The sequence below is a fragment of the Triturus cristatus genome, chromosome 9 (assembly GCF_964204655.1).
Source record: "Triturus cristatus chromosome 9, aTriCri1.1, whole genome shotgun sequence".
NCBI classification, from domain to species: Eukaryota; Metazoa; Chordata; class Amphibia; order Caudata; family Salamandridae; genus Triturus; species Triturus cristatus.
In genome coordinates this window covers 1,004,059,136-1,004,079,415 of record NC_140592.1, presented here as the reverse complement: position 1 = coordinate 1,004,079,415, position 20,280 = coordinate 1,004,059,136, and the positions used below count along the sequence as shown (strand labels likewise).

At 42.6% G+C, this 20,280-nt stretch overlaps 2 protein-coding genes across 5 annotated transcripts in view; one reads left to right on the top strand and one right to left on the bottom strand.

Annotated features, from left to right (window-relative positions):
• The window catches only part of ALKBH1 (alkB homolog 1, histone H2A dioxygenase), a 48,896-nt gene extending 41,938 nt beyond the window's left edge, over positions 1-6,958 (bottom strand). The window contains exon 1 of the mRNA XM_085626631.1: positions 6,635-6,958. Within this exon, the coding sequence (XP_085482757.1) occupies positions 6,635-6,772 (138 nt within the window). The 5' untranslated portion in view covers positions 6,773-6,958. The remainder of the gene's footprint in view (positions 1-6,634) is intronic.
• The window catches only part of SLIRP (SRA stem-loop interacting RNA binding protein), a 31,627-nt gene that overhangs the window by 1,772 nt on the left and 9,575 nt on the right, over positions 1-20,280 (top strand). The window contains exons 1-2 of one of the 4 annotated variants that reach the window (XM_085626634.1): positions 7,310-7,422; positions 17,765-17,827. The exons of 1 other annotated variant lie outside the window; for it this stretch is intronic. In XM_085626634.1, coding sequence (XP_085482760.1) covers positions 7,359-7,422; positions 17,765-17,827 — 127 coding nt within the window. In that variant the 5' untranslated portion in view covers positions 7,310-7,358. Of the gene's footprint in view, positions 1-7,270; positions 7,423-17,764; positions 17,828-20,280 lie in introns of those variants that run through there. 2 more of the 4 variants (XM_085626632.1, XM_085626635.1) reach the window with 2 other exon arrangements.

The following is a 20,280-nucleotide window of genomic DNA, read 5'->3' as shown; positions in this document are numbered from 1 at the left end:
AATGGGTGCCCCTGGCAGGAACCCTTTGCGCTGCCCATAGCTCCGCCCCCTAGCCCACATCTCAATTTGGTGAGTACCTGCCCTTATTTTTTTCCATTTAAAGCACTGGGTATATGCTGGAACACTAGATTATGTCCAGCAGCTCACTACATATGGTATTGTGTAAAACGAAAAGCTCCATAAAAATCTATGTAATATGCTAATCGAACTAACTTTTTTTTTTTTTTTTAAACTCTTTTTATTATAAAGACTTCGACAACAAGGCATAGTTTCACAGAGTCACAACATAGGTAATGGCAAAAACAAGGTTTCATCAATACACAATATGCTTTTGCCGTTGGAGTTATGGGGAAGGGGAGACATCTAAATCGCTCAATCTGGGGGGGGGGGGGCACATATTTCACCTCAGTACAAATTCCAAGGGGTCCAAATCTTAGACCACTTCCGGGGGCAACCCCTCGCAATGTAAACAGATTTTTCTCGTTGCATTCACCAATCAAGGTCTTTTTTACATTCTGCAATTTTGGGTGATTGTGGGGCCCCCCAGTGCTGCGCAATATTTCTTTTAGCTATCATACAAGCAAGTGTGACCCATTGTATGGCGTAGGCGTTGAGGTCCGTGGGTTCCCAGATATTAAGGAGACATCTGGGAGCCTCTGGTCGGAGTTCAACCTCTAGGACTTCACTCATAATCGAATGTATCTTCTGCCAGTAATCCTGAGTTATCCCACAGTGCCAAATGATGTGTATGAAAATACCCGGTTGGGTGCATCTCCGTCTGCAGGACCCATCAGTTTGTCTCCCCATGTGCACCAGTTGCGGCCCTGTTAGATATATTCTGTGCAATATTTTGAGTTGCACTAGGCGGAGCCTTGCTGATATTGCAACTGTTTTAGGGGATGAGATCGCTGTCTGCCACCCCTCATCATCTAGTTCTATACCGTCCCCGTCCATTTCTCTCTCAGTATGGTCAAGGGGTCCCGCATGTTATTAATCAGCTTTTTGTAAGTCAGAGATATGGCCCGCTCGGGCAGGTGTCCATCAAGGAGTCTATCTTCCAGGGGGGTGCTATCAGGTAGTGAGGCGTCTCCTGGCAATGCGGTCCGCAGTGCATGCCGGACCTGAAGATATCTGAACAGCTCGGAGTCAGCAAGTGAGTATTGAGTCTGCAAAGCACTAAACGGTTTTATTCTCCCCGCCTCCCAAAGATCACCAATTGTGGAAATACCGATCAAGTCCCACTTATCAAACCCCTTAGAGTTTCCCAGGTATCCTAGATTTTGTGAGTCCCAAAGCGGGGTAGCAAGCGTTAATCTATTGGCCCAGCCTAGTGACTGTGTCGCAGTGTGCCATATCTTGGTCGTGTGCTTGGTAGGCCTTGTCAGGGGGAACTTACCCGGAGTGGAGTATAGTGCTCGACCGTATGCCCCGTTAGGCAGGAGCCAGCGGTCCATACGGAATCCCGGGGCATCGGGGGGGCCATAGGTGCCATGATTTATCGCGATTAGATGAGCTGCCCAATAGCATCTTTTAATGTCAGGCAGTCCAATTCCACCATCGTACCAGCCAAGCGTGAGCTTTGATAATGCTATGCGTGGCCTGCCGCCCCAGAGGAGAGCCCTCTGAAGGCTCTCTATTTCCCCAAAGTCGAACTAACTTTTATCTAATGAACTAAAATATTGCTTCAAATTATTAAACATTTTTCAACTCTTAAACAAAACTCAACTGAAGCATTAGGTCTGTGTCTCTATTGCCATTGTATAGTTGACTGTCGCAGTCCATTTTCTATATCTGCTGTTTCTCAAAATCTAGTCCCTTCTCTAATAGCTATATCGGTTTTTAGGTCTCGCCTTGCTATCGCGTAAGCGATCGCAAAGCGAGACTATAGTAGGGGGCTCCCAAAAGTGCTCCGAAAAGCAGATTGCATGGCGAGCACGCGCATCGTGCGGCCATGCAATCCGTTTGGCATCGCACTTCAAAGGGTCCGCTCCCCCGCCTGGAATGCGCTCCCCCGCCCCCGCCAAGCGCGCGTGCCACGCTCCGCCGGGCTTGTCTTGTCCATTAACTGTAGTTCTGTGTATGGAAGCGGTTGTAATGAATATTCGCGTTAACCCTGCAGCTGTTTGTTCTTTGCTGAATGCATGTCGTTTATTGCTTCCTGAGTTTGATGGCACAGGGCTGCCTGCTTTTACGTTGATTCCACCCTTGCAGCTCCCACGCAGGGGGTGGATTTCCTTCCATGGCGTGTGAGAATGGAGACGGGTCCGATCCTGTTTCTAGATGGGCTGTTTTTATTTTATTACAGCGCAGTTTGGTGCAGCTCGTAACCAATATCCATTGATAATACACGTTTTTGTGAACCCATCCCTGCTACTCGCCCCTATCTACATTCTGTGACGTCTTTCACCCACCTTCCCCGTACCCCCCTCCAACTTCTACCCTCCTTCTCCAGCAGTCACTGTGCCCCCTCCTCCTTCACGCATAGCCCCCTCCCCCCCAGCCAGCGTCATCTCGAGGGTTTTGCTAATTCAGTCCCTACGTTATTTAACTATATTGATTATATACGTCGTAGGTGAAGAAGATACGTTTATCTTCCCAAAGGCCCCCTTTAAGGTGGGGGACTGGGCAATTGCCCACTTTGCCCATGCCTTGAAGCGTCTCTCCACCCCACCTATTTTCAGCATCCATTTGCCCTCCTCACACTCTGTTGCCCCTTTGCTCTGAATCCTCCTGCACTTTCTGCCCACTACCTACCTATGCTGTTGCTACCCCTCTTGCCTTCACTTTCTCCGCCTCCTATTGACACGTGGCCTTGCTTCCTGGGCGAGGGAGCTCCCTTATGCGCTTGCATGTATGTCACATTTTGGCATGCTTTCTCTCTGCTTGTGTATTTTTTCATTCTTTCTCTTTGTGCTCCTTCTCTCTGTGTGCCTTTGGTTTATATCCTCACCTTAATGAACATGTGTCCCCCCTCCCCTCCCGCCCACACTTTGTTCTGTGTACTGGCCGTGTCCAACCAACTAAGCTGCAGACTTTGTAACTAGGAAACCTGGGATTGAATTTTTAATTCCGCACTGAAGCAAACTGTGATGCTTGAAAAACCACATGATCTCCCTGTATCTAGATTCCGTTCTTTAAATAACTGTGACGCCCAGAGGCAAATCATTATGTATTGTGCACTATGCAAGGACATTTATTCACTTCACTGCGTTCTCATTCTGCACTTTGATATTCCACCCTCTCACCCCTTAAACCTACTGCTCAGCTCCAACCTTCCTGTGAGACGTTCCCAGACCCTCTTCTGCACCGTGTATCCCCCCTCCTTGTTAACAATCGCTATCAAGGTGGGACGCGCGCCTCTACTCACTCTCAACGAACTGAGTTATCTGTGAGAGCAGCCAATGAGGACACTCCCTGAGGTGTAACTAGTGACGCAGACAGTAAACGCCTTGAACGAAGAAAGGGAGGGACATGATGGGTGGGGGATGCAACCACACAACTACTAGACAAAGATCCGTGGTCACATAAAGGTCCCATGATTTTTGTTGTTGTTGTAGTTGTATATATAGCGCAAACTCGACCTGAAGGTATTGGAGAGCTTAACACGAGCACCAGTTATATTACTCAATAACACATTGCTTTTTTTTGGTTACATCCTCTCACGATCTCTGAATGACCGGCTTCTACCAGTCTTTGTTTTTGGACCTACAACACTTTGGATTCTGAGCCTGCAGTTTTGCTTCCTCTGTACAATATTAATTAATAAGCCCCAGCAAGCTAAAAGTTGCTGCCAAAAAAAAATCTAGGTTTCACACACAAGCAGGGGGCTTCAATTATTTATCAGCAGAGAGATTGAGAAAAAAGAAGAAAAATGTGTCCTTGTCTGAAGGAAGGAAGGCATCATGCTCAAAGAGGTCTGATGGAAGCAATCCAGATCACATAAATTTATCTATGTGTTGTTTTACATAGCGCAGACTTAAAAAGGATTAGAGAACTTTACATGAGTACCAGATTAAATTACACAAGGGCAGATTTATTTTAAGCACTCCAAATTCTGCACGTAAGTGTATATTTGGGAGTGCAGAAGCAGTGCGCAATCTGCATGAAAACCAGATGACAGGAGAGGAGTCTAGAAGGTTTTAAACCATGGCTCCACAACGAGAGCTTGGCTATTACAAGGGTCCCCGACATAGATCCAAGAAAGTTCTTGGTCATGCCAGTTAATCAGCATCACTATGCCATTCACTTTCATTTAGACAATGTAAATAGAGTTATTTGATAGGGGTACCTGAAATAAGGTATGGATCTAGTCTGCATGGACGACTTACATGGGCCAAAGCTGCTTTATAAGAAGTCAAAGTACCAGCTGTGCATGTACATCATACAGTTGGTTCTATAGGTGCCACACCATGGGGTCGAGAACATACGCCAAACATTAGCTGTAAGACAAGCAATGGCAATGCCAACACTTTCACTTTTGTTTAATGAAAAGGTTGCCTCAAGATTCGGCAAGAACATAGAAAAGCGATCATGTAGTCTTAAGCAGGGTCACTGCCCACTGATTTCCACTGCAATACTTTACCTTAACATGCTCTAAAGCACTCGCAAACCCAACAGGTCTGAAGTTGGCTGTCAGGCATTTAGCGTTGTTAATGTTTGGTCATTTTATCATAATTATCTAAAAAAACGATAGCTTCAGCAGCTGTGAGGCTTTTGGCGATATAAAACAAAAATATCTAAAACCAAAATATTTTTGGGCCACAAAAAGAACTCATTGCAACAGCAGCCCCTGATACTGACAGGAAAGACTGTGTGGGAGTGCTCCTTATGAAAGAGCAGGGTGCTGTCACTCAGTAAAATTAGCTAATGAATGAAGAGGGATTGCAATGCCGGCCCGCTGGGATGTAGGCACCTTGCTGTGTCAATTTTGAACGGTGTCAATAAAGGTTTTTTGAAAATCAAAAAAAAAAAATGAATGAAGAGCGATGCCCTCTTTCAATGCTGTATCATTGGTGGATAAACATTGTGAATAACACAAAAACACATCAATGGATGGAGAGGGCCGATGAATTAGTAAGTATATTATGTCTATACTTTTAGTAAAAATCAAAAAGTCTTAACAAACGTCATACATTAAAAGCTGGAAATGACAAGTAGTCCAATATTTGTCACTGTTTTCAGTACCATCTTCCAGCTCACTCAAACCATCACCCTGAGCCACAGCAGGTGGTAAGCGGTATCTGTTGCCTAAAAACAGCAAATGGTTCACCGTACTTCACTAGAAATAAATATTAAATTAGGTGGGTACTGGGGTAAAAATTAAGCAAATGTCAGTTAATTTCGTATCTAAATATTTTTGTTTATTAAACTTTACGTTTTCTAGACACAGAAGGCAACAATCTGATGAATCCATCCTCAATTCTAGTAGACCATTGGACCCATAGATACGAGTCCCTAAGAACTCATTCAGGATAGCTTTGAAGGCCCAGACTGTGAGGATACACCTGCAAACTGCAAGCAGCAATTTCCCATGACAGAGTCCAGACAGCTTTCCCTCTGGTTGCAATATCTGGCCAAATATGGTGTTTATCAGTTAAACAGGTTCCTTGCTTCATCCTGCTGTGATCCATATCTAGGCCAGTTTCTTTATTAAGGAAAATATGCCAAATGGCGAGATACCCATTAGAAGGTCATCCACTCATGTAGTCCATTTCCGTGGCAGGATGTTTTGTTCTCACCATAAACCTACTACGCACAATACCAATAGTTACAATGGGCTTTGAGCCAGCCCACTCGTATCATTGATTGGCTTTCTTGTTAATCTCATTTGCTTGCTTTGTTAATGGCTTTTCATACTCTTCTTTTGTTTATTTTCGTCTGCACCATATCATTCATGCTATCCTTTTTGAATTGAGATGAATTGTATCCTATCACTGATCACATTCAGGGAGATTCTTTATTTTTCATTCAGCACTTAGGGTAGCTGCATGTGTTTTTTTGCTATTTTCCTCATTTGCACCTTTGTTCCTCAAGTAACCGCCCCATGGTTTTTGTTGCTCCCTCGTCCCCAGCTTGTGCACTGCTTCCTCCACCCCACCATCCTTTTCTGTTATTTTCTCCCTCCTTTCCTCAAGCTCCTATATTGCCCTACCATAACTTGACTCTCGATTGCTTCTCCCACATGTCCCCTTCCCAACCCATTCTTTTTTTACCCCCACCTCCCCCACGTTGCTCTTTAAAAAGTGTTTGGAGGGCCCGACAGTTGCAGTTTGTTTACAATGAACCATTTTCTTTTTAATTTTACTGTGCCAAGATTAGTGTCCTCCATCTTCAAATGGAAAAGTAAAAAAGGCATCAGGAAGTGTTATGATGCATGCGTGCACTCGTGTCATTGCATCTTTTATCTTTTTGTTATTGCTGAACAGAATCAGCAACAAGCATTTGCAATGCAATAGGTCTCGCATTTACGCGAGTTTGAGCTATTCACATTGCAAATAACAATGCCTTTTATTTGTGTTTTCGTTTTTAAAACATAAATAAAAGGCATCGTCATTTACAATGTCAATAGCTTAAACTCGCGTAAATGCGAGACCTATTGCATTGCAAAAGCTTGTTTTACGTTTAGGGTTCTTACCTTGCTGTCAGTACTTCTATTAGGTGAGAAGTCGGTGACTGCAGAAAAGTCTGGTGCCGGATTTCGGCGCCGGTAAAACTTGAAAAGTTTCCTGAAGGCGTCCTCCCCCGACTCACGTGCCGACAATCCGGCTGCCATATATAATTGAAATAGCCAAACCTCAGGGTCGCGATTCGCGAACGAATCGCAATCGACACCCTAAATTGCAACAACTGTCAATGATAGATTTGTTATACGTGACTCGTAGTGCCTCTATGCCGCATTGAACGGCAGTGAATGAATGTGACACGCCGAGTAGGATGGAAACAAAAGACAGACCAGAAGAGATTGCAGGTCGATGGGACAGAAGTTGTTGCAAGATATTGTCAACCGGGAACATTTCATATGTGATTCTATTTCCTTAGCTTTGTTGAAGATCGTGAACTCCTCCCACCATATCCCTTAATGTGTTTTGCGGTGGATGGTATGACGAGTATGTTTACACGTGAGGTTCGATTCACAGTAATTACATTATATTTTTGCTACTTTGCAAGTACTGCTTAAGTTTCCGTGAATCACACTGTATATGGCCTACATAAAAAGGTTATTTTATTTAAATATGGCCGCCCATAGAAGACTTTAAATAACGAGAAAATTCGAAGATGGCTGCCGCCCGTTTCAAGTGTAGTCTCTTTTCTATGTTTTTGCGGAAGGTCACAGCCACGCGAATTGTGTCCTGTCAAAGATGGCGGCTTCCAAGAAGGTTTTTGAGGCTTTTGTGTCCCGGGTACCGTGGAGTTTGGCTAGCAGTAAGTGCCGGCGTGGGGTGCGTTGCCGAAATACGTTTATCAGGCAGTAGATCGTCAGTGAGAGGGCTCAGTCGAGTAGTCCAAAAAGACGAGGGCAGGCACACCTTGCCGCCACTAGTGACACAACTGTAAATCCCAACATTTGGGAGCAACAAAGCGGAATTATGCGTTTAAACTTTAGATTGGTATAATTTAGAGGGGATAGCTGTAGAAAAGGATTACATTTATTAATATTCTAATTGCAAAGTAGGAGTCTTAGCATAAGAGAGTGTGCATACAATACCCAATTCTGTGCTGTGTACAGTGTGCGATACTGAAAAAAGACCCCGTTTAGGATTGCCCTCCGATAGCTGCAGTTGAAATTAAATATTTGTGGTGCGTGGGACAACAATTTGAACCAATCTGAAGGTAATTACGTCACCATACCCCCAATAAGCTATATTTTTAAGGGCACATTCCCAATTCTGTGCTGTGTGCGATACTGAAAAAAGACCCCGTGTAGGATTGCCCTCCGATAGCTGCAGTTGAAATTAAATATTTGTGGTGTGTGGGACAACAATTTGAACCAATCTGAAGGTAATTACGTCACCATACCCCCAATAAGCTATGTTTTTAAGGGCACATTCCTACAATAACAGCAGCCTCTCAAACATGGCCCCGGGATTATGTGGGTGTTGAACCCTAATTGCTAGAAACCAGGTGTGTGTGGCTGCGTGTCTGACAGAGCATGTGCTCGCACCCACGCGGTTTTAATATGGGATTATCCACACTTCTCAGTAACAAAGTATGTTTTGCTCGTGCTGAAAAGTGCTGCTAAACTCCCTTGCAAACTCAATAAAAAATAAAGTGAAGGTACTCAGTACCTGCTTATTTAAAGCAGGATCCAGAGCACTCCGTACAGTTTTTTCCCCTACATTACCTATGATCTCACTGTCTTTTACATATCATCCAGTTGCATATATTTATAATGTGAGGAACACAGGGCTGCAGTACACTCTTTGCAGTGGCACCATCCTCTCTGCAGTCGATAGGCTAAGGGTTTTTGAGGTGATTGAAGTCAGAACTTAAACAGATAGGGTTTTCTTCCTTATCTATCTTCAGCTCACAGCAGCACAAGCCTTTTCCTGTGTCCTTTCAATTAAATTCATGGCATTTATAGACCGCATAGCTGCCTCCTAAGAGGCGTCCAGGCGCTAGTGGAAAGCTTGTAAGTAAAGGGGAGAAACTGTCTGCCTACACACCCATTAGACGGGTGTCAAAATGTAGGGTTTTGAAATGGAGTCTAACAGCCGATTCTGAGGGAGTGTAACGCATGCTGAGCGGGAGTGCATTCCACAATGTGGTGGCCAGGTAGGTGAAGGAACGCCTGTTTTTTTTGGCTTTGTGTATGCAGGGAACTAGGAGCAATGTGAGATTGTTAATATTTCAGAGCTTTGGACTGAAGGTAGGGCTTGAATCTTCTCTTCAGGTAAAGAGAACCTTTATGAGTGAAGGCTCAGAATGCAAAGGTGAGTGCCTTAAAATTGGATCCGTTTGATGACAGGGAGCCAATGGAGATGCCAAAGGTAAAGAGAGACTGGTGAGTACGGGGGATCTTCAAGATAAGTCGTGAGGCGGAGTTCTGGATAATTTGGTGCCGGGGGTTAAAAAGAGCTGGTAGGCTTAAATATAAACTGTGAGCATAATGTAGTTTGGCCGTAACCAGGGCGTGGACAACTGTTTTTCGTAAGTCCACAGGAATAAGGTGGAGCATCCGTCTGAGAGCTCAAAAGGTAGCAAACCAGATATAGACTTGACTAGGGGCTTAAATGTGAGAATAGAATCAAATTTTGCTCTGAGGTTTCTGGCCATCCGTGCTGGGGGGGGGCAGCACTCAGTTTAGGTGGCCACTATAAGCTAGCCGCCCGGGATGGACTTGGTCCCAAAGAAAAGTATCACAGTTTTTTCTGAGTTCCATTTTAGGCGGCTTCCCTCCATCCATTCCACCACCGCTTTCAAGCAGAGCTTGTAGAAGCTCAGGGTTGCTGGTGCATTTTCATGGAAGGCCAAGAGGAGCTAGGTGTCCTCCTCATAAGAGACCACCTGCATCCCCCAGGTCACCATCTGTTTTGCCAGTGTCTCAAGGTATATATTAAAAAGGGTGGGTCTGAGCGCTGATCCCCGCAAGTCAGAGGTTTGGATGAAGGTGAAAGGAAGACTGCTTGACAGCGATCAGACAGGAAAGATTTTATCCAAAGCAGAGCCTGGTCTCTGATACCAGTTCTCTTGATTTTATCTAGTAAAATAACATGGGAAACCGTATCGAAGGCCGAGGGCAGATCCAAGAGCATGACCATCACAGGGGAGCACTGATCAGTATTTTTCTTATTGAATTCAGATACTTTGAGTAGGGCAGACTCTGTACTGTAACCTGCACGAGATCCCAATTGGGAGTTATGCAGAAGGAGGATGGACTCTAAGAAATGTGACAACTGCTCGTTGACCCATTTCTCCAAAAGTTTAGCAACTGTGGGAAGAAGAGTAATAGGTCTAAAGTTGCTAAGGAGTTTAGGATCGGCCAACGTTTTTTACAGTAGGGAGCAGTAGCGCGTGTTTCCAGCTTGCAGGAACAAACCCCAATTCCAGAGAGTTATTCATCATTTTTGTTGAGGGTGGGGTTGACCACATTAGAGGCCATATTTAAAATGGTCGGAGGTTGCCCCTGTTCTCAACAGCCCTCGCAGGCTCAATAACATGATTGCAGGAAGTAGTATTAAGATTCAAGAGCTCACCCATTGCATATGCTCTACCCGGGAACTTGTGGCTAGGTTTAAAGGTAGCATGGCCGGCGGCAGCTATCCAGACGCAGAAAGGCTTGGAGCACAACTCAACAAATGGCGTCTCACAGTGGGATCCTGGAAGTGGAAGCAGCATGTACAACCAAATACAAAAGATTACAAATAAAAACTGCCCGAAACACAGCGTTTTTTTTTATAAAAGCTGTTTTTTTCGCAGCACCCCCAGTCAGTGAAAATATCGTATTTTCCCACACATGCCAATAATCAGAGCATCAAGATGTTAAAAACAGATTCAGCAAATAAAAAAAAAAATGTGCAAAACGGCATCTCGCAGTGGAATTGTGGGAAAAGTATGCAGAAGTGGAAGCAGCACTGCACGCACAACCGAGTACAAAGAGTAAAATAAAAACTGCCCAGAGCACTGTTTTTTAAAACTGCATTTTTCCCGCACCCCTCAGTCGTGCCAGGGTCCTTTGAGTCTAGCCCTGACTTGTGGAAGAGCAGACAAGTTCCCCACCCCTTATATAACACTGTGTCTGGCTGAGCACAGAACTTCACCTAAAACTGAAAGGTTAATGCCCTATCTGTCTCACAAGACCATCCTAGAGATCAGGGCAACTGCAGTTTTGAGGGCGATTAAGTAATCCGCTACAAGGCACGAAAAATCTACTCGCAATGCTGAGCCAGATTTAATTAGGACAAGCTATTTTTAGGGACTACTCGCCCATTCTGGGGAGCTGACAACAGGTGTTCTGCTTGCTCACAAAGTAAAAGACTAATAAAGATGCCTTTAAATCTTGTTATCTTGTCACATTTGCTGGCTTTCAGAGACACAAGTCAAAAGTCAGTTTGTCTTTCTACATTTATTTTTCTTTCTGTGACTGAAGTTAGAGGGTTTTTTAAAGTGAACTGTATGACTGTTGAACTGTGCAAAGCATGTGAAATGAAAGGCTCCAAGATGTCGAGCTTACTTTCTAACACATATGGTGCACCTTATACAGAATCCAGTACCATCTCATGCACGCATTATAGTCTCCGATTCTGTGTTGTGTTTTTAATCTAAGACCCTCTAGGCTGCTTTGAAGAATTCACATGAATTGGGGCTTACATCTTTATCATCTCTTGAAATTGCGATTCTCCTATTACCATGACTAGAGAATCTAGATTTCATTAAAGACACGGAGGCTAACATTATGCATATAACTTTTAATGCGTCACCAAGCAGCCGCATACATCATAAAGAAGTGAAGTTCCAGAATAGAACAATAAGGAAACATCAGCCGTGAGGACATAACAATCAGCCTCTTTTAAATTGTGGAATATAGCACGATAAGTCCCAAAAAACTTAGACTCCAGGAAAGATTCCATAGGTAGTAGAGGATATCACAGAAACGAGGGAGAACTCAGGAAACGAAGAAAGGATTCTTCCAAAAACAATGAAGATCGTAAAGTTAAGATGGATTATCTGCAAGAAAAAGAAAATTAAATGAAGAAAGAATAGTATAAAACTATAAAAGTAAAAACAAGTAAACATTTCAAATGAACATCATAAATAATAAAGGCAGAGAGACATAGAATAAAATATAGTATAAACAATGCAAATAGGATATAAATACAGTACTAAATTAACCACCCTGGGAAGGGTGGGAGGGATAATGTTAGCCTCCGTGTCTTTAATGAAATCTAGATTCTCTAGTCATGGTAATAGGAGAATCGCAATTTCATTACAAGACCGGAGGCTACCATTATGCATGTTGGTAGCTATGTAATACAACATCAGACATATGAGAAATTGGTTTGCAGTAATGCTTAGCAAAAGTATTAGAATTAGACCAATCAGCAGCTCTAAGAATATCATTCAAGTTACCACCTGAGTAGAAGGATTTGCTGGCCATAGCGCCTCTGATGGAGTGAGGTTTAAAAATGTTTAAATCAATACCTGCTAGTTCCATAACGATTTTAACCCATCTTGCGATAGAAGCAGAACTAATACCTAGGTGAGGTTTAACGAAGGAGATGAGTAACTGATTCACACCAGAAGGGCGGAGAGAACTCATTCTACAGTCATATTCTTTCATACAGTTAACCACACAAAGTTTTGGGTAAAGATCAAATTTGGGATAAAAGATAGAGTCAGACATAGTTTTGGTTCTTCTGAACAAGTCGAATTTGACTCCAAACATGTCATAAGATCTATATGAAATGTCAAGAGCCTTAACATCAGAAACTCTACGGCAAGAAACTAAACAAAGAAGAGTGGCTAACTTGATAGAAAGGTTCTTCCTATTCAGAAGATTATTGTCAGGCCAACTAGAGAAAAGATCAAGAATTAAATTAACATCCCAAAGGAATTGGTATCTAGGTTTAGGAGGTCTTCTAAGTCTGATACTTTTAAGGACTCGACAGACAATGTTGTTTTTGCCTATTGTCTTTCCATTAATGAGAGCATGACCTGCAGAGATTGCTGATCTATAGCAATTAATTGATCTATAACTAAGCCCTCTCTCGAAATGAAAGACTAAGAAATTAACTATGTGAACGATAGGAGCCTCCACGGGATCCAGGTCCCTTTCCAGGCACCAACGTAACCAAACTTTCCAGATGTTGTTATACCGGTAGTGTGTTCCGGGAGCCCAAGACTCGCTGAGGAGAGTAGAAGCTGTTGATGAAAGCCCTGAGAGATGATTGGATCTCCTGACACTCTCCAGGCAAGAAGGTTCAAATTCCCTGATTGGACTAGAGGGTGAATGTGTCCGTCCACGTCTGAGAGGAGATCTGCGAGGGGAGGAATTAGGAAGGGAAGATCGCAAGAAAGTTCTAGGGTAGTGGGAAACCAAGCTTGGGATGGCCAAAAGGGAGTCACTAGAACGATTGAAGCTTGTTGAAGCCTGACTTTCTGAAGGACTCTCTGAATCATTGAGAAAGGGGGAAAGGCATAGGCGTTGATCCCTTTCCAGCATTGAAGAAATGCATTCACTGCTAGAGCTCCCGGGTCGGGCATCCAACTGTAGTAATTCGCAAGTTGGAAAGATAATCTGCTCGCAAAAAGGTCTATCTGGAAAGGACCCCAGAAACTGTTGAGAGAATTGAAAACGGAGGTGTTGAGCTTCCAGTCGCTGTGATCTAGGAGGAACCTTGAGTTCCAATCGGCACAAAGATTCGCCTTCCCCGGAAGATATTCCGCTCTTAGGGAGATTTTGTGTTCTAGACAGAACATCCAAAGTTTCTTCGCTAGGTTCGAGAGATCTGCGGATTTTGTACCTCCAAGACGGTTTATGTAAGCAACCGCAGACATGTTGTCCATCTTTAGAACGACAGATCTCCCCTGAAGAAATTTTCTGAAACTCATCAGAGCATAGAGACCGGCAGTAAGCTCTAGGAAATTTATATGGAGGGAAGATTCTACCTGAGACCACACTCCGCCTGTGTTCTGATCTAGGAAACATGCACCCCATCCGTGAAGACTGGCATCTGATTCTAAAACAAAATCTGGGGTTGACCCAAAGATCGCTCGTCCATTCCAAGCGTCTAGGTTGTCCAACCACCAATTGAGTTCCAGAATAGCATCTTGGTTGAGCGAGATTCGATCTCCGTACCAAAGACCTGCTCTTAGAGCCTTCCCTTTTATCCTTTGGAGAGCTCGATAGTTCAACGGGCCTGGGAAGATAGCTTGAATGGAAGAGGAAAGCAGACCGAGAAGTCTGGCTAGTTCCCTTAAGGATAAGTCCTTTTGTTTGAGAACGTGTCTTATAACCTTTCTTATTTTTGAAATCTTCTTGGAGGGAAGGAGGAGAAGACAATTCGTAGTGTTGACGTTGAAACCCAGAAATTCTAATTCCTTTGAGGGGAAAAGAATAGACTTTTCTCTGTTTATTATAAAACCCAGAGTTTCTAGGAGGTTTATTACAAAATTCATATCCTGAACAATTTGAGAGTGATCTTGAGATAGGATGAGTATATCGTCCAGGTATATGATAAGACGGATGCCCTTTTCCCGTATGCATGAGGCCACGGCTCTCATCACCTTGGTGAAACACCAAGGGGCTGATGAAAGGCCGAAGGGAAGGGCTTTGAACTGGAAAAGATGATTCTTCCAAATAAACTGGAGAAAGGATTGATGGCACTCGGCCATTGGAATTGTGAAATAAGCATCTTTCAGATCTAATTTCACAAGCCAATCTCCTTCCAGAAGAAGATCTCTTAAAAGATGGATACCCTCCATCTTGAAGTGTCTGTAAAGAAGGAACTTGTTGAGTTCCCTTAAATTTATTACAGGTCTCCAACCCTTGTCTTTTTTCTCTACTAAGAAAAGAGTGCTCACAAATCTCATCAGATGGAAGGGTACTTCTACTATCGCTCCTTTCAAAAGCATAGAGGATATCTCTTCTTCTATAATTTTTTCTTGATCTAAGGACAAGGGGATGCTTTTTGGTATAGAAAATTGAACCGGAGTATCTATGAAGTCTATCATAAAACCACTCACTGTACTCAGAACCCAAGGGTCTTGGGTAATTAGTTTCCAATTGTGAACGAAATGTTTTAATCTGCCTCCTACTTTTGGAGAGGGGAAAGGGGGGTTGGATGGAAGAGTACTCACTTTGAGGGTTGAAGTCGGTGGATGATCCTCTTCCTCTGAAATTTCTCGAGCGAAATCCTCTCCCCCTTGGGGGGTAGAATTGAGGAGTGTTTGAGGGTTGGTAGCCTCTACCTCCGTAACCCCTGGACCTGGAGTATGGCCTTCGGTTGAAACGGCCGGAAGATTGGCCTCTTCTTCCGGCCCTGCCAAAAAGGTTGTAGTTGTTGAAAACTCGTTTCATGTTCTGGTTAGCCTTGTCAAGAGCGGTAAAGGTAGAGACGTATTTGCTCAAGGTCTTGATCATGTCTTCGCCAAATAATAGCCCTTTAGGGTTGTTCGTGGACTCCTTATCCGCCAAGTCGCTCAATTTTGGACTGATTTTGGTGAGAACAATTCTCCTTCTCTCGGAAATGATGCTGGCATTAGCATTGCCCAAGAAGACCAGGGCCCTCTGGCTCCAGCCTCGGATAGCCTCGGTATTCAGTACTGAACCATTAAGGTAACTATCCTCTGCGGCGTCGATGATCTTAGCGAGGGGTCCGAGGACGTCTAATAAACGATCTTGGCAAATTTTGAAAGATCTTTCCATACCCTTTCTTGGATCTCGCCCAAGTTTAAAAAGATATTTAATTAATTCAGGGTCAAGATTTGGAGTCTGGCAAACCTTATTCTCTATAAAGGGTCTAGAGCATTCTGATCTTAGTAAGCTACGTGTGTCCCTCTCCAGAGTGTTCCTTAGCCACTTAGTTATGAATTTACTAACGTGCTCTTGAGGAAGCCACTCGTTGCTTCTAGGGTGCCTAATGTTAAGGGGAGAGAACATCTCACCGCCTAAAGGGTCAAGGATGGTGTCCTTTGAAGAGGAAGGCAAATCATCGTCTAAGGGTTGAGAGTTAAAATCCTCATCGTCCTCATCTAGATCGAGGATATATTCATCAGGAAAAACGGAGGCATCGTCATCGATAAAATCATCATCAACATCTTGCTCAAGATGTGTATCAGATATGTGAGCACTTCGATAGTTCGTGCCGCTAGGGACACCCATAAAATTTGTGTCGCAAGGGACACCTTTAAAAGTTGTGCCGCAAGGGACACCTGAAGTATTTGAGGTGCAAAGACCTCCCAATATTTTTGAGGTGCTGAGACCTCCCGTCGTGCTCTTGGGGATAGAGTCAATATTTTTAGTCTTTTTAGACCTTTTTCCCCGAATTTCAAAGAGATCGTCATCACCAAAAGTATGTTGAGTTTCATTCTCCTCAGTGGGGAGTGATCTTTTTGAAGTAATCACTTTTGATAAGGTAGACAACATACAAGATCTCATTTCGTCGTGAATCAAATTTTTGATTGCCTCATTTTCCAAATTAGGGATGGGGGCAGTGGCCTCATCCGAGTCTAGATCAGACATATTAATCAGGAACACAGGGAAATAACTGATCTCTTGTTTTAAATAAGATCACTGATAAATAAATATTAATATTCTATATGTAATATATATTTTCTCTCTTAATATATTTTTTTTTTTTTTGTTTTTTAAATAAAATCTAATTAATCTAAAGTACCTTTTTTTTTTTTTTTTATATATTGGTAAATGAAGATAGTAAGGTTATTCAAGAGGTAACCTCTTCAGAAAATAAATGATTTGCCTTCCAAGGGGGATTAAACCGTTAACAATTAAGGTTTAGTAAGGAAAAACTGATCAAATACTGAGGGAGTAGGGGTTAACCGGTTCTTGTAACTAACGAGCGATATGAGAAACAGCTCGAGCTCATTGCAACGTTGTTGAATAGAGAGAGGAAAGTGCCCTGGCAATGCGCGAACGTAGCGCGCGTGCTGCCAAGGTACTTTCCTCTCACCATCGAGTTAAGGAAGCTAGTAACGCGAAAGAAGAAAAGGAGAGCATTTCCTACAACGAGTGGTGTCGGTAATGAAGCGGAGGCCTGGGGTCACAGAGGTAATGAAGCGGAGGCCTGGGGTCGCACTGCCTTTAGATTCGGAGGTCCGGTAAAGACGCTAGAAAGGCGGAGAAAGAATGAAGCAAAAGGCAGCTTCAAAAGGAGTAGGGGGGGGGGTGAGGAAGACCAAGGACCAAAATAGGAGCTTGGTAAACCGGCGGCAGGAAGGGGGGGGTGGGGGGGAACCCAAAACGGTTTAAATTAGCCCATTATGGCAGTAAAAATATTGTAGCAAGAAAGAATCAGCTAGCGATCGATTAATACTAACACAAACATTAATAATGTAAATAAATTGCAGTTAAATACATCATTCAGGTTAACTATATCTGTGGTTGTACTAGAAAGGAAGGAAACTTGTTAAAAGGACTCATTTATAAGGAAGACTTTTGTAAACTCTAGCACTCCATCCCTATCAGTGAAACATATTAATAAAACTATCTTATACTACCGATTACCATGTCTAGAAATAATATCAACCATGAATATTGCGTAATGTGAGAACATTTTGAAAGCCAATATAAAAAATACCTTCTTCTGTAGCGACTTATAATTATCTCTATCCTATAATCTTGGTTTCTGTCATATATTCCGAAGAGACAGCCTTATTTAGATTCAAATTTAGAAACAATTTAAAATATTACATAATTTGACATTAAACATTGAAGTGACCTTTTTTAACTTGCTCAGTAGCAAGAGACTGTCTATTTTACAATGCAGAAGGAACAGACAAGCATATAATATGTATTTGTCCTCTATTGATATATTTAATTAATATATTTTACAATCACTCTTCAGGAAAACAGTACAGAGAAGCTACTGTGTCTTGTTTTAAAGGCATCATCAGTAAATCAGTTGCGTCTACTCTAAAATATTTTGGATTGTGTTCTAGATTTTGGAAATAGCAAACTGTTAATTTTAAGTTCTTATGGAAAGTAATACCCTTTTTGGTTTACTTTTTTAAACACAGTTCTAAGGTGATTCTGTTTTGAGTTTTTATATTGGGCTGTGACTAACTTTTTTTCTTAATTTCTGTACAGAGGACCAGCCCGTGTATGTTTCATACCTGTTCATTTGCTACTGTGGTGCTGTTTTTGTTCATGGTATTTATTGTAATTGATTGTTTTAAATCTATACAGTTAACTTTTCATACCCACTCATCAAATCATACTTCAATGTAGTTAAAAGAGGCTGATATCTCAGTTGCTCTAATATTTAGATACCACCGTCGTGGTCTTTGATATATTGACAGTGACGGCTTGTTCTGGATGTTGTAATTATTCTTGGTACTAAGAGCCCTTTGTAGGCCTGCTCTAATATTGTCCAGGAGCACATTTGTATGTATACTGTAGAATTGAAATGTAGCACAAGCCATGTTAAGGAGGTAAAATATTTTCTTAGCTAATACACCCCCAAAGGCCAGTGGTATTTAGATTGAGTAGTAGGAGAGAAAGGGCTCACACCTTCTTTTGGCCTCGTTGTTGAAAATCCTTTGCTCATTGAGTGGTTTTTTAACTAAACAGGACCCACATGCTAGCGTTTATGGTGTAATTTGAGCAGAGGCGGTTATGAGGAATATCCCAGTCATTTTGTTCCCAGTATAACTGCGAACCAACCTGCTGCCACAAACACACTGGCACAAATGTGGGCTCCCACACATGACACACTACTCAGATTTACCAGGGAGAAGCCAGTATGTAGGCCACCCCTATTGTGGGGTGCAGGTAAATAGGCTCAACTGCCACAAATATTATTAAGCTGCTGCCAACAGTTCTTCCTGTCATGATGGCCTACCCATGGTAAAATCAGCCCAAGTTGAAAGGAGGTCCACTTTAGGGTGGACTCTATCTCTAGCACTGTCAAGTAGTCTTCAGATGAGCAATGTATAAATGTATACTTTTCGTAGAGCACCTGCAAGGAAACTCGGAATGTGAGTCTTCTGTGTGGAAAACATGCCAATTACAATAGACATACTGAAATTGGAAGTAGATTGGCAAAAGAATACTATGATAGGATGTTCAGCCTTGCAATTTCGATGAGGTGTTTCAAATAACACACATTAGATGTCAAGTAAACCTATTTGGGTTGAGCTTTGTAGAAATTGATTCATGTCCCCTATAGTGGTTTAAATGGCCTGAAGAAGTTATTTGTATAAACCTAGACTTTTTTCACCTATTTTGCTTGCGAGGGATCATCTTGGTGATCAAAGCAACATCATCTAAAGTCAAATGTTCATTGTCATAAGCTCAAGCATACGCAATGTCTTTAACTGATTTAATCTGGTAATGCTGGCATCTCATGTGTATTCTTTCACCCCAACAATGAGCTTGGTTAATATCTGTGTATCATTGAACTGTTGGTTTTCACAAATACTCTCAATACATTGAACAGAGCCATTGGAAAGTAATTAGCTGGTGAATACAGAACGTGAGTCATTTCAGCATTCTGGATTGTGCAGTTTTCAGAGGAATCAAACCATTCATGGACAATATTATGTTGTTGTAAGTTAGAAAATGTCATTGGGAATTTAGAAACAGCCACTGATGGAGCTGTGCGACCCACCGCCTTCAGTAACCCATCCAATGAGGTATCATAGTGAGGACTGTGGGTGAATCCGAATCCAGATTGATAGTGGGCAGCTATATATTTTCATTTCATAGAAGTTTATTCGTTGTTCAAAAACAACCGTATCAATGAGGAAACAAATCGAGCAGATCCGTGATTTTACAGTTTATAAACGCATATAAAAATCGTTTAACTCCCTTATTTAGAGCTAACGTCTGTGCTTTTCTGGTTGGAATTCAACTGTCTAATAAGGCAACTATAAAGGTCTTTTTGAGCCTAATCTATAAAATCATCGTTTTACCTTAAAGCTGTGCTAGATATATCATATTCTTGCCCAGTCATAAAATGCATCAGTCTAGACAACAAAAATATAGGCCCATGCACTGATTTTGTAAGAGGGCAAACATCATACATGTATTTTTCCGTTTAAAGAATATTTCAACATTTCCCTTTTGAATTGCAGTCTGAATTCGTTCATAAACAGCTGGAGTACATGTTATTGGCTAGTTTAGATCTCAGTATAATTCAAACAGCTTCTGCTCTGGTAAACTGTTTTTTTAAATAAAAATTGTGAAACACAATTAAGGAATTGGAAACCGAATGGAATTAACCCAGACTACATACCATCTCTGACTTCGCTTCCCTCGGATCTCACCCTCTCCTCATCTGTCTCCTTAGCTTTCAGCCTGCCCCCTCCTCACGGCCTTCTATGTTGTGCAATCTCATCCTTCCATCCACCACCTCTTTGCTGTCTCCTAACCCTGCACCTCTTCTATGTTTGGCTCTTCCCTGTAGAGCTGATGGGTCCCAGATATCTGGGATTGTCTCCTCCCTCTCCTTGAGGCCCTCCATCTTCGCACTTGCTGTTAGGCCAGGAAGGCAGTAAGCAAGCTGGGTCATATACTGCTCCAAGACTGAGCCCCATAGAGAGAATTGTTCACCCTTGGACACGTGCTTGTCCCCAACTGAGAAACAGTTGTGGCGCATGACC